This window comes from Sminthopsis crassicaudata, chromosome 1 (assembly GCF_048593235.1).
Source record: "Sminthopsis crassicaudata isolate SCR6 chromosome 1, ASM4859323v1, whole genome shotgun sequence".
Classification (NCBI taxonomy): Eukaryota; Metazoa; Chordata; class Mammalia; order Dasyuromorphia; family Dasyuridae; genus Sminthopsis; species Sminthopsis crassicaudata.
The window spans coordinates 663778748-663793039 of record NC_133617.1 but is presented as its reverse complement, the minus strand read 5'-3'; the positions used below and the strand labels follow the sequence as shown (position 1 = coordinate 663793039).

The window sequence follows — 14292 nt, the reverse complement described above, 5'->3', positions numbered from 1 at the left end:
CAAGAATGCTTGAACTCACACTCAACTGAGGCATGTGAAAAAAATCCTAAAAGCAATAGAATTTTTGTTGTTGTTTTGTTTTGCTTTGTTTTGTTTTACTCAGGGTTCAAGAACTCAACAATTCATGAAAATCATTAACCAAAATGCAGAAAGCTTGTGATTTTATTGGTTGAGGGAGTTTTTTTTTGTTGTTGTTCAGTCGTGTCCAACTTTTTGGATCTCATGGACCATAGTTCATCAGGCCCTTATATCCTTGACAATCTCCTGAAGTCTGTCCAAGCTCATGTTCATTGCTTCCATGACACACTCTTTATCTCATTCTCAACTGTTCCCTTTTTTTTTTTTGTCTTCAATTTTTCCCTACATCAAGGTCTTTTCCAATGAGTCTTCTCTTCTCATTATATAACCAAAGTATTTAAGCTTCAACTTCAGTATTTGACCTTCCAGTCAATAGCCTGAATTAATTTCTTTATGTATTGTGAGGAAGTACATGTAGTAATAAATCATGGATCCTTATAGTATGGAGGGAATAAGTTAAAAGAAAGAGGTCCAACAGCTTGGACTAGATGGCTATGCTGTCAATAGATGAGAAAGTAGAACTGTTCATTTCCTATTTTGTTTTTAATCTTGTCCTCCAAAAAGAATGTTATCTAACTGGAAACCTTGTTTAAGAATGATTTGAAGGCCAAGATGAAGGAAAAAGATAATGTTATCAGGATAGAGGTTCTGGTTCTGGAAAAAAGGGATGGATCTGAGAGATATTATAGAAGTGGCAGAAGTTGGCAACTGATTGGATATGTTATATGAAGGAGAGAGAGAAAACAGGTTACAAACCTGTATGTCTGACAGGATTATGGATTCCTTGACAAAAACAGAAAAATTAGGAAGAGAGTGGGTTTGGAGAGAGATAATGAATTCTGTTTTGGACATGTAGAGATTGAGGTGCCAATGAAATATCCAGTTGGAAATGTTCAGTAGGCAGTTGATGATTTGGAATTGGGATTTAGCAGAGAGACTAGAACTTGACATCTAAAACTGAGAATTATTTGCACAGAGATTACAATGGAACTTAATGTGATAGTAAATATATAAATCCTTGATAAATGGATATAGCTTGGTTGGTATTTTGTTACCCAAAAGGTTGTCCAACTCCCTACTACTTTTAGGAGCAGCAAAAACCTAGACATCATAGATGAGAAGTATCTGCTCTTCTTTCTTACTAATAATAGTAGCTTGCATTAATTTAACTTTTTAGTTTATAAAATGCTTCCTTTAGCTGGTAAATTAGGTTAAAAAATTGATATTTCCATTTGAAGGGAAGTAAAACTGAATCTAAGAGATGTGCAGGTGACACATCTCTTAAGATGAAAAGCCAGGACAGGAACCTAGCTTTTCTCCAGTCAAGTAATCTTGCCATTGTAGTTCTTCCATGTGACTTCTCTTAAGAGTAAAGTCCCTGACAATAACAAGTTATAATAGTCTTTCTTGGTGTCCATGTAACTGCATCAGAAGGTCACAGGATCTTTTCCCCTGAGTGAATAGTTTGTTGCTATTTAAATCTCCTTGGTGTTGGCAGGAATTAATATTTTGGGGGGAAACCCCAACCTCTTCTGTAACAATTATTTCCAGCTATATTTTTCTGCTCATAATCTCTTAATGCGATTTTCCTTCTTGGGTATAACAAGTACTCTAAATAAAGCCTTATGTTTTGCCAGTGCTTGTCAAGGTGCAGAGGAATCCCAGTAACAGAGAATCCCAATAACAGATTGCTCATGTTGACCTGACCCCAGGGTACCTCTTGGGTAAAAGCACAAAAAAGGAATGGAATGTCCCTTGGTGTTCCCATGGAAGGAAATGAATGGAAAGTTTAAAGAAAGCAAATTATGGTGTTAAGCTATGGCAGAAGTACTTGGTGATTTCTGGCTCCTTTTAGCTTGTGCTGTTCTTTGGCTCTTAACTCTCACAGTTCACATAACAGGCATATTTAAAATGGTTTGACTTTTAAAGATTTGCTGCTGTGATCTCTAGATGTTTATACAACATTAGTGAGTGCCTAATGATTAATAATTACCATTGACTGTATTTATGGTATTTATTTTGAGGACTTAATAGGTACCAGTTGGAGTAGATGTATTACTCTGAGCATATTAGTCTTCTCATCTATAAAATCGGAGTAATAATAGCACCTACCTCCCAAAATTTTTGTCAGGATCTACTGAAATAATACTTGTAAAGCATGTACAATTGTGTACAGTGCATGGCATATAGTCAGAATTATATAAATGTTATCATTTTATTTTAGGTGACCTTTGTGGTCACTTCCAACTCTGATTCTATAATCTTTTAATCCCTTTGAAGTATTACACTTGGGGTTAGTTAATACTTCTACAATACTCCATTTTGAGAATCTGAGGCATAGTATGTATGAACAATCTGACTAAACCAGTGAGCTAGGACTGAAATTCAAAAGTAAGGAAACTCCCAATCCAGTGTTTCAAAGATCAGACCTCCTTAGTAATTTCAGGCATTCATATTTATATTCCAGTGACTATGTGCCATTTGCTCAATTAGAAACCGTATTTGATGCCAAAGTATAGTTTTAAGCCCTGTGAAGACCATTCTTTTTTATGTTAATAATAATAGCTTTTTATTTTTCAAAATACTTGCAAAGATAATTTTCATTATTGATCCTTACAAAACCTTGTGTTCCAAATTTTTCTTCTTTCCCACTTGCCCCCTCCCTTAGACAGCAATCCAATGTAGGTTAAACATGTGCAATTATTCTAAACAAATTTCTTGCTGCATAAGAAAAGTTAGATCAAAGGAGGGAAAAAAAACGATAAAGAAAAACAAACAACAAAAAATGAAAATACTATGTTGTGATCCACATTCAATCCCCACAGTCCTCTCCCTGGATGCAGCTGACTCTTTCTATCACAAGTCTATTGAAATTGGAAGGCCATTATTTTTCATGCAGCAAGCACATATTGTATGCCTACTATATGTTAGGAATCATGCCAGGCACAGTACGAGGATGTAAACATGAATAAGACTTGGTTCCTGTCTGGTCATCTTGCCAATTTTGTGCTTTTAGTCACATCAAAAACACAGCGTGGGCAGGTGAGTCTGGATAGATCAATATAAATCCATACCTGCAACTGGAAGAACAATTCAAAACACACCCTCTAGTTTGGAGGAAACAATATAATCTTATCAAACAGAGGACACATATTTGATTCTCAAACTTTCACATGGCACAGTTTATTTTTAATGGACTACTCCTCTTTCTAGTTACTCTAATAATCCTAATAATACATATCCAAGTGTATAGAGTACTATTCTAGGCTGGGAAAAGCACAAAAACAAAATCCTTTAAGGAATTTAGTCTAGGATTGAGGAATAAATATGGCACACATTAGTATATGAGTAGAACACAGGGATAAAGGGGAGGTGCTTAGCATACTCTTGTTTTCCTTCCTATCAGCAAATAACTTTGTGCTGATTCTTGGGTATTAGATCAAGGCCTTTGCTTACTTTTAGGATTCATACAGGCCATACCTTAAAAACCTTTAGTATGTTCTTTCCCCTTTGAATACTGTGTTAAGTTCTCTATACTCCCTTTCATTGTGCCTTTTGGTTCTTTTTAAAAACCATTTCAGTACTGGAATTTGATAAATTGCTCCATATGTTTTCCTGTTCCCCTTGTTAGAATGGGGTATACTCATTTGGAAAAGCAAAACCTCTATTTCTTCTTATCCACCAATACCTCACAGTCAGATATTTGGATGCCCAAGTCCTAGGACCACTCAACATTATTTTTTGTTCTCCTGTTGGGTTTTCTGCCATCATTTTTCATCTTGATCTAACTTCTGACCGTTGGTTTTACCTTCTTTTCACCCTAGAGTCCCTTGTTTTCTATAGAGCAGAGTTTCTTAACCTGTGAAATTTTAATATCTTTTAATAACTATTTCCATATCATCAATTTCTTTTACCATCCTATGAATTTTTAAAAATTCATTTGAAAATATCATACTAAGAAAAAGACCATAAGATTTAATCAGATTGCCAGAGGGACCATGATATTAAAAAAGTTAAGAATTCTTGCTATAGAAACTTAAATTTCTTAAAGACAACTCTAGGAAGCTCTAAGAATATAATTTTAAAGAGTGTAGGGACACTGAGATGCCCTGGCAAACTACCAGGGAGAAATTGCTTGAACTAAGTCTGTGTTTTATCCACTGTACAAATAGGGAGAGCTGTTTTGAACTGTGTCTGTATCCTATCTATTGGTCTTTTCTAAATACTTCTTTTCTTTGAGGATGTATGAAGTAAATCTTCAGCCAGCTAGTTTTGCCTTTATTTTGAACTTAAATCTGACACTGCATCTTCTGCTTACTGTTCCAAGTTCTGCCTTCTTGGGGTAAGCAGAATAAATACAGTCCCTCTTTCTGGTAACACTTAGAATACCTTCCATCTGTCCATTCCTATTGATCCAACTTAAATCTTTCAGGCTAATGCTAGTTCCTTCAGATTATCTTCATATGACATTGGTTTAAAGCATTTTACTATCCTCATCATTCCTTTCTGGATGTTCTCCACCTTGTGAACATCTTTCCAGAAACATAACACTAAAGCCAGTTTTCTACATTAGGTCTAACTAGGCCAGAGTGTTTGCTCTGGACACTGTGTTTCTCAGTGGGGCCTGCAATAACAGTTGTTTTCTTGGCTGCCATGTTTTTCTGTTGACTTATATTGAGCTTTTAATCTACTAAAACCCTAGAGCTTTTTCATAAGAACTGTTTGTTATCTGCCTGCTCCTCCTCTATTTTATGCTTATGAAATTGTTTTTTTGAACTCATGTAGGATTTTATATTTATTTTTTGAACCCATGTAGGATTTTATATTTATTTTTTGAACCCGTGTAGGATTTTATATTTATCTTTTATTATATTGATCTATTGTTGATATATCATTGAATATCTCTCAGTATCAAATATTGTGTTAAATATGAAGAAAAAATACTAGAGGACAAACGTGGCATGGTAGAAAAAACAATGAACTTAGAGTTTAGCTAGACATTTCTATCTCTGTGTAGTGCTTCAAGATTTACCAAGTGATTTTTTTTCACAACAACCCTATCAGATAAGTATTCAAGTCTTCCCTGCCCATATATGCTAGCATTCTGACCCTGGGTCAGTCACTTAAACTCTTAGTATCCTTGGTAACTCTTAAAGGTAGAAGTTTAGGATTTTTAGTTAGAACCATATTGGTTTATATGATATTATCAGAAAAGAGTAGAATAGTGGTATGGAATATGACTTACTTTTTTATACATTTATAGCAAAACACATTTCTTTGATTTAGCCATCATATGGATGAAAGTGGACAGAAAAAATATTTACTAACCTTAAATAATATGCATTTGACAAGGGCATTTACTTAAGTGGTAGAAAAATAAGGAGTAGAGATACAATGGGCAGTAGACCAGGTTTTGTCACCATGCTTAGGTTAAAAGGACTTGGGATTAAGACATCATTGGAGGCAGAAGGATTTAAAACTTCAGGCAAAATCATACCTTAATCAGGACCTACCACTGAAAGGAAAGCTTCAGCACTATACCTTGCACCGAAAGACCTCAAGTATCTCAGACCTGACCCAGAATGGAGTACATGTGCCAGATGTGGATTAGCTTCTTTTAAAAAATAATTTTTTTAATTAACAAAAAATTATTTTATCTCCATTCTTCCTATATTTAAGAAAAAAGAAAGAAAAAGACATAGTAAAGCGAAACATTCCCACATTGTTGATGTGGGAATCTGCAAACTGAGTCCATTTTGTCAGGAGTTTAAGGCTATAATTGTAGAGTCAATGTTAACTTGCCTCATTAGTGGGAATTTCCTCAGTAGCAAGTTGCCTATGCCAATGGAATATCCCATTCTGTCCCTTTTATAGATGAGGAGACTGAGATTGACAGAGGTATGAGATAGGGATAGGATTAAAACCCAGCTCTTTTAATTCTACTATATCATCCCATCTCTCGAATAACAATGCTGAGAATGCTTAATTCATTAGTTTGAGAAAAGTATTTATAATTCTTACTGATTTATCAAATTATGAACTACTAATATTATAGCATATAGTTGGTATTAATAGTTGTTTGAATGAATGGACTTTGGCTCACTACTTTTATCAAGCTGAAAAAATAATTTTCTTGATTCTTTTTACTTACCCAGTGTCTTCCACTGTTGTAAACTAGTTTCAACTCACTTTACCTACTTATCTGAAAAACGTTCCCCTTCTGTCTCTCACTACTCAGATCATAGTGTTAAAATTAAAAAAAAAAAAAAATAAAGCATAATGATGAGGAAGGAAAGACTTTCTCGATTTGGCAATGTTAAAAGTAAGCCAAATTCTAAGTGATTGTTCCCTCCTTTTTAAATGGGAAGTGGTTTAGGCTTTTCCCTTTGAATTAATTTTTTTTTTTCTTTGCAGTAAATTCAGGGGTGTTGTACATGCCTAGGCAATCCCATAATTGTCTTTAATTTGCTCTGCAGTCTTTATTCACTGCAAATTTTCCAACTATGGATAAATCACTGGTTCTGACATGCTCTCTCGTTAAGTGTGAATGTTAGTGGGGGCACTAAATGCATGTTTTGCACATGGAGAGGCATAATAAGCCAATCTAGTTTAGTAATTTTCAAAAATTTACTTGAGTTTAAATCTCTGAATTAGAGTACTGTGCTTGAGGGAATCAGAAACATCTCCCTCTCCTTCTCCCTCTCTTTCTCCCTCTCCCTCTCCTTCTTCTCCCTCTCCTTCTCCTTCTCCCTCTCCCTCTCCCTTTCCCTCTTCCTCTCCCTTTCCCTCTCTCCCTCCCTCCTCTTTTCACTTAGCATCAGTTCCTGTAAGTCTTTCCAAGTCTCTCTGAAATCATCCTGAGGAAAGCACTTTTGATCATCAGTAAGGAATATTAAATCTAAATAAATATGGGCAATGTTTGAACAATCTTCTTCAAAACAAGTTTTGCGCAGAGCACTGAACTAAATGCTGGAGGAGATACCAAGCTTAACCAAGATCAGTTCTCACTGAACTTAGCCTAATAGGAGAATATGGTTTATACACAATTTATTAAAATATGCTATAACACAAAATTATATTGGTACAGGACAAAAGTTTTATGTGAATTATAAGGAGGAAAAGTCCACTACAGACTGGAGGATTTAGGAAAGGCTTCATGGAGGAAGTGACATTTGGGCTGAACTTTATAAGATAGGTAGGAATTCAGTAGACAAGATGAAGGAGAATATTCTAGGTACTGGGAACAGAATGAACAAAATACAAAGTATATTCTGGGGATAGAGTACTTAAAGTTGATTATAGTATAGACTGTGTGAAGAGGAGTGATGAGAGAGAAGATCCAAATAGCCCCCAAGGTGCCAGATTGGGGAGGCCTTGAAGCCAAAATGTTTTGAAGTTGACTTAGTTGGCAATTAAAAAGTCACTAAAGATTTTTGAGTAAAAGAGTGACTTGACTTATCTCTAAGGAAGATTATTCTTTCAATAATATAAAGGTTAGATTAGGGAATAGGAAGGCCTTTTAGAGGCTGTTGAAGTCATCCAAACAAGATACTAATGAGATCCTCAACCAGGATGATAGCTGTGGGCATTCAAAGGAAGGAACACATTCAAGAGAGACTGAGGAGGTAAAATTGACAGGACTTAGTTACTGATTGGATATGAAAGGTAAATTTAATGGAAAAGTCAAAGATAATACCAAGGTTTCAAACATGGGTGAATAGTGGTGCCTATGATGGGAACATAGAATTTTAAAATGAGATTTGCTTTTTTAGTAGTTTGCTGATAAATTTTGCTAGAGGAAATCATTTGTCCATATTGAATCCACTAAAAATTGGAGGAGTTGATGGTAATACAAGTTTCAGAGGATGGTCATCAATTGAACAATGACCAAAGGAACATTATTGTGCTGTAAGAAATGACATGCAGTTTAATTTCATAAGAATCTGGAAAGACTTAAATGAACTGATGAAATGAGTGAAATGAGCAGGAGAATACTATACACAGTAACAATAATATTGTGTGATGAAGAATTGTGAATGACTCAGCTATTCTTAGCAACATGGGTTTTCAAGACAATCCCAAGGGAGTAATGATGAAGCATTTTTTCAGCTTCTGAAGAAGGAAGTTATACAGTCTGATACAGACTGAAACATTCTATATTTTCTTCCCTCCCTCTCTCCCTCTCTTCCTCTTTCTCTCCCTCCCTCCTTCCCTCCCTCCCTTCTTCCTTCCTTCCTTCCTCTTTCTCACCTTCATTCTTTTTTTATAATTCAAGTCTTTTTGTACAAAATGACAAAGATATGTCTTATGCATGTCTCAGGGAGGCAGTAAGAGAGAGAGGGAGAGATGGAATTTGGAATTAAAAACTTTTTTAAAATGTTAAAAATTGTTCTAACATGTAATTGGGAAAATATATTTAAAAATAAAAGATGTGAACAAAAATAAAAATTAAACAAAAAATAGTATGGACTTCAATAGAATTATATGCTTTTCTCTCTGTAAGGTTTTTGTCTTTGTATCTAGCAGTGCCTTAAATACATACTAGATGTTTAGTAAATACTTGTTGAATTAAATTTGGCATTGAGTTGATTTTTAAAGATTTCTTAGGATATTTTTCTCTCCTTTCCACCATTCTGGAGAACCAGCAGTGAGTCTTATAGGGCTCAGGACCACTTCATCACCAAGAGGCTAGCCAAATAAGGATGAGTCTTTCCAAATTTAGCTGGAATAATCCTCAGAAAGCAAACACAATCTTTTACTAGGACAGTACTTAGGGTGAACTCACATTTTGGCCAATATATGGAAGAAGGTGCTATTCTTAATTCAGTTTCTACATAGAGTGACTTCCCAAGGTTTGCTTTTATTGTTTAACATCTCTAGCTTCTTCACATTGTTTTTCTTATGATCTGAATTTTAGAATATGCAGAAAAGAAGCATTAACCTTAGAGCTGGAGTGGACTCTAATTGGAGATAATCCAGTATATTCTTCCTATTTTGCAGGTGAAGAAAGTGAAGCCTAGGAAGTTTAAATAAGTCAAATGTAACAGTGGTAGGTCCAGGGTAAAGGAGACCAACTGGGCACTTTGTGATGTTATATTGTTAGCAAAATGTCATTTGTAATTTTGAGGAGCAGCATTAGAGAGAAAAAAATGTCATAACCTTAACTCTTTTTGTGGATAAAACAAAATTGAGTAGAAATATTTGCCCTGTGACTTTGACCTAGAAATGTAACAGCTGGTGTTGAGGGAAATCTTTAAACAGAGGCACTATTAAAACACTTTGCATATTTCTTTCAACTTAGAATAATGAGAAGATTTAATGGGTCCTAAACAGACCTTTCTTTCCCTAAAGCTTCTCTGAAACCTTCCTTCTTTCTCCAGTCTTTCATTTATTCAGCAAACATTTTTTTCAGCACTTCCTATGTGCCAGGCATTGGCAAAGACAAAAATAGAGTAGTCCCTGACCTCAAGAACCTTTTGTTCTTTTGGGGGAAATAATTGGACCTAGATAGATAATTCATTACTCAATATCTATAAAGTAATTTTTGGGATGGGGCATTAGCAGAACTAGAAGGATCGTGATAAACTTTAGTAGCAAGAGCCACTTCAGCTTAGCCTTGAAACAGGGAAGAGATTGTTTTGGGGTGGGGAGGATGGGCAGGAGGATGAGGAGATAGGGTGTGCTAGGCAAATGGAGTAGGCTGGGCAAAGACATGGAGAGAGGAAGCAGAGAGAAGCAGATACCATCAGTTTGGCCATATTGGAGTTCTGGAAGAAGAAGAGCAGTAATGAATGGGTAGTAAACCTAGAAAAATTGAGAGGAAGTATATGATAAAGGACTTTAGCCTCCATTTTATCCTAGCGGTATTGGGAAACGAGTGGAATTTTTTGGGTAGTGGAGTGACATGGTCAGAATCTGGATTTGGCAGAGTGACCAGGACCAAATCTGTAATCCATCCTGTAGAATCACTTGGTTCATACCGAATCTTCATGAAACAGCTTTAATCGTGATTCCTCTCCTTGATACTCTACTAAATAGTATTCGTCTTGATTTACCTTCTAAAATCCAGCTTCGTTCTTCCTCATCTGTCATTCCCATACTTAGACATTGATTTCTTGGTCTAATAAGGCCAGTTTCTTCATTCCTTCCCCACAGTTTCTGCTTCTTTGTTTATATTGTCCACCCTAGCTAGAATGCCTTCTTTCCCCTCCACCCTGCCTATCCTATCCCAGAAACCCCTTCATCCTCCATGGAAGTCCCTAGAGCAGAGGTTTCAAACACAGGCATATAGTCCAAAACAGATTAAAATCTAATTGGTAAATATTTAACAAAAGAAATCAATTTTATACATGTGTGTTATAAACACACACATGCACAAACCACATGTTTTCTAAACTGATATGTGGTCTACATGCATCCTTATATACAGTTTTGTCTCTTTCCTAGTTCTTTCTGAGTTTGACACCAATGCCCTAGAGGATTTTACAACAGGAGTGGGTTTTTTTCCCAATTCTAATTCCTTTGTTGCTTCTGACAAGTATACAAAATGAGCACCTTGTTGTGTACCATCTTATTTTTATAATTAACTACCACATTCAGTTTGACATCTTATTCTGGTAGAAAGAACACTGAATTAGAACCAAAAGACTATATCATCTGCTTTAAAGCAGGGGTTCTCAAACTACGGCCCTCGGGCCAGATGCAGCCGCTGAGGACATTTATGCGGCCCCCCAGGTTATGGCAAAAGGGCTGAGGGGTGGAGACAGAGTGTGAGTTTTTGTTTTTACTGTAGTCCGGCCCTTCTACAGTCTGAGGGACAATGAACTGGCCCTCTTTTTAAAAAGTTTGAGGATCACTGCTTTAAAGTTTGAAAATTGCTGTTATTATTAACTGTTACATGGAAAGCACTTCTAAACAGGGACTTCTATGTTTTATATTTACTTTGTATTCAGTAAATGCTTAGCTACAGTCCTGAGTTAAAATGGCATTTTTATTACTATTTCCTAATAATTTTATTGCTACATTTCTACAATCTTATACAGAATAAGCACTTAAGAAATGTTTATTTGACTAAGCCATGAAATATAATGGAGTTACTGGGATATTCTTGATAAAAAATAGTAATTAGAAGGAACAGCATCCTTGGCCTAAAAAAGTTTTCGTATCATTGGTTTTCTTGTATTGGAAAATCTTCAAATGAACATATAAATAATTCTATGGGAAACTCTTCAATTTAGTATAAATTTATTAAATACCTATTTTATATAAAACCAAATGAAGTCATTTCTTCATTAGTAAGCTTGGATAATGATTGAGACCATGATTTCAGGAGCCTTAGGTAGCCTTTTTCATACCTATTTTTGCCTTAATGAAGCTTGTTACTTCATGAACTTGTCCAGAAGTGAACTTGCCCTTGTGCCTCATTGGAAGACATCCCTGGAGACAGACACCTCTTAATAAGGGCAGTTCTGTACCTTTTCACAGTATCAGATTCTTCAGAGTGAGAAAAGATAATATAGTAGAATAAAGCAAGTGGTTCAAAACCAAATATACTTGGTTCTGAATAGTTGAAGTTTTTCCCTCCTTTTGCTTAAGGTTAAGGATATGAGCTTGCTTATCACATTATCACTTTTCTTTTGGATTTAGTTGAAAACTAAAATGAGGGCTTAGTAGTTGTCTATATAAAACATATGAAGAGCAATAGGGCATGATAAACATTTTAAAATATTGCTTTTTAAAAATGTCTATGATTTTAATGTTAGAAAGCTTTTCTTGTGGCAAAGAGCTTTATTGTGCCAAGTTGCCCAGTGTAACAATGGTTGTGGGTGGATGGATAGCCATTAAATGTATCTTAGTCCACAAATGCTTTGTATTGGTTCTGATTAATTACTATTTTAGTGTGGATTTTCTTCAGTTTTAATCATTAATACTGTTTTCTGACTAAGTATGTTTCATTTAGCCATTAGTAGTTTGGTAATTTGACATAGGTCATTTTGTATTTTTATTTCTTAATATCAATTTCCTTACAAAAATGTGATAATATATGTTTAGGAATTTTCTTGGTTGTTTTTTAGTCTTTGTATCTACAGTAACCACATGCCTGGCACGTGGTAATTCCTTAATAAATAAAGATATATTTATCAGTTGATTAAAGTGGGAGGATTCATAAGGGAGGAATAAAAGGATGGTCTCCTGGAACATAGAGACAAAAGTGAAGATTGAATACTTGAATTTATTGAATACAGCAAATATACTGAATGACAGAGTAACATTTTGTCATTGGAATCAGCCATTTCCAAATGAATGAATTTTCTGTATAACTGAAACATGTCCCTTAAAGTATCAATGCTTTTTTTTTTTTTTTAACCATTTGAGATTGAAATTTCTCTGAAATGCAAACTGCTTCCTTGTCTTAGCAATCAGAGAAAAAGTTGGACCATGAGGTGGAACCATGGATAGAACATATTCATGGAGTCTGGAAGACCTGAGTTCAGATTCTGCCTCAGACACTTAATAGCTTTGTAATTCAGAGCAGGTCACTTAACTGTTGGCTGCCTCATTTTTCTTATCTCCAAAATGGGAAGATTTTTACCTCATGGGGTTGTTGTAGGGATCAAATGAGATAATCTTTGTAAAGTATTTAGAATATATATCTTAAAAGTCTTTTATTAGAAAGCAGTCTATTCTCTCCCTTTTCTTGCCTGTTTCTTCAAATCTGTGTACAGTCTTAGGACTGAGATGGGTGAAGTTTTCAGAACTGTGTGTAAATTGGAAGTCAGTATCTTTGGGCAAGGACCTCTCCTCTAGGTCAGAGGGTTTGAAATCTGGTCTTGTAATTGTCACTGTAGAGGAGGCAACTGCCTGCATAGATATAAAGATGGGGAACCTGTTGGGGCACAGAGGCAGCCCAGAGCCAGACCTAAGGGACACATTTGTGAGACTTTACCTCAAGCTATCTCCAGGCAATGGCAAGTGTCCAGGGTGAGTAAAGCAGGCAGGCTGAATTTATCTGTTTATATCCCTCACTTTGTTTTTCTATGGCTTTCTCCCTCTGCAGGTTGGAGATCACAAATTCAGTGCCCACCGGATTGTCTTAGCTGCATCTATCCCGTACTTTCATGCTATGTTTACCAATGACATGATGGAATGTAAGCAGGATGAGATTGTAATGCAAGGAATGGACCCAAGGTAATTACCAGTGATTGTACTATGCATTTACATCAGAGAATCTGCTTGTGGTTGTTTAAGTCTTTTCTTTACACTTGTCCTTCAATACTTGCAGATTTTGCTTATGTGTCTGAGAGCAGTGTTTTGCCTTTTTATTTATTTATTTCTTCTATTCTTTTCCTTATTAGGGGCAGTATCAGTGCATACTGAAAGCCCAGTGCTTGGCAAATGTTATATTTTGATTAGCATCAGTGAGAAATATGAACATTGCTAACTAAGTTTTGATCTGAGCAAAGGCAGATGACCTGCTTCAGGCTACATGTTGCTATGATAATCTTTTATCTATTTCATAGTCTTGTTGGCCTCCTAGGATTAAACCATTACTGAAAAATCATGCTGGAAATAGTGAGGAGAATGGTCAGAGATTCTGAAATGAGAGATTTCCACATTATGTATTGGAGAGAAGAGAGTCAGGTTAAATATGTCTATTAAGGAGATATAGGAAACAAGGCTCCTAATGTTACCTTGAAACTCAGGCAGTTTGATAACTTCCCATTGTGTTTGGATCTGGTAGGGGCAAAAGCCTGCCTACACGTTGGGTTCTGAATGATGCATATTAACTTCTCACTTTTTTTTTAAAGACTTTTGCTTCCAGGCTTAGAAGTTACTACCTGCTCTTAGTTGATCTCAGCCATGCTTTAAGTGTGGTGGTGCTGATATTACTTGAGCCTCCTGATTGCTGCTACCCTTTCAACAAAAAGAAATAAAACTTTTCCTTAGATCATAAGTGAAAAGCAAAGCTGTTAATTGTATGTTAATTGCCTTAGCAATCAGAGTGCTATTATTGAAGTGCTTCTGGGGAAAGGAACACATTTGGCATGTCAAGCCATACAAATGACTGGGGTTCTTTGAGTACATTCTCTGTGGTACAAATCCCTCAGTATGTTTTCATAGGTGGGAAGGGTGACTCCCTCCAGTAGTGCCATATAGGCTTCCAGTTCCACCCAGATGTTGCAGGAAAGGTCCACTGCCATTGACAGGTGTTAG

At 35.8% G+C, this 14292-nt stretch overlaps 1 protein-coding gene across 4 annotated transcripts in view; it reads left to right on the top strand.

Moving 5' to 3' along the window:
• Positions 1–14292, top strand: part of KLHL18 (kelch like family member 18) — a 77926-nt gene that overhangs the window by 33811 nt on the left and 29823 nt on the right. For all 4 annotated transcript variants that reach the window (XM_074311402.1, XM_074311311.1, XM_074311489.1 and 1 more), the window contains one exon: positions 13136–13266. In XM_074311402.1, coding sequence (XP_074167503.1) covers positions 13136–13266 — 131 coding nt within the window. The remainder of the gene's footprint in view (positions 1–13135; positions 13267–14292) is intronic.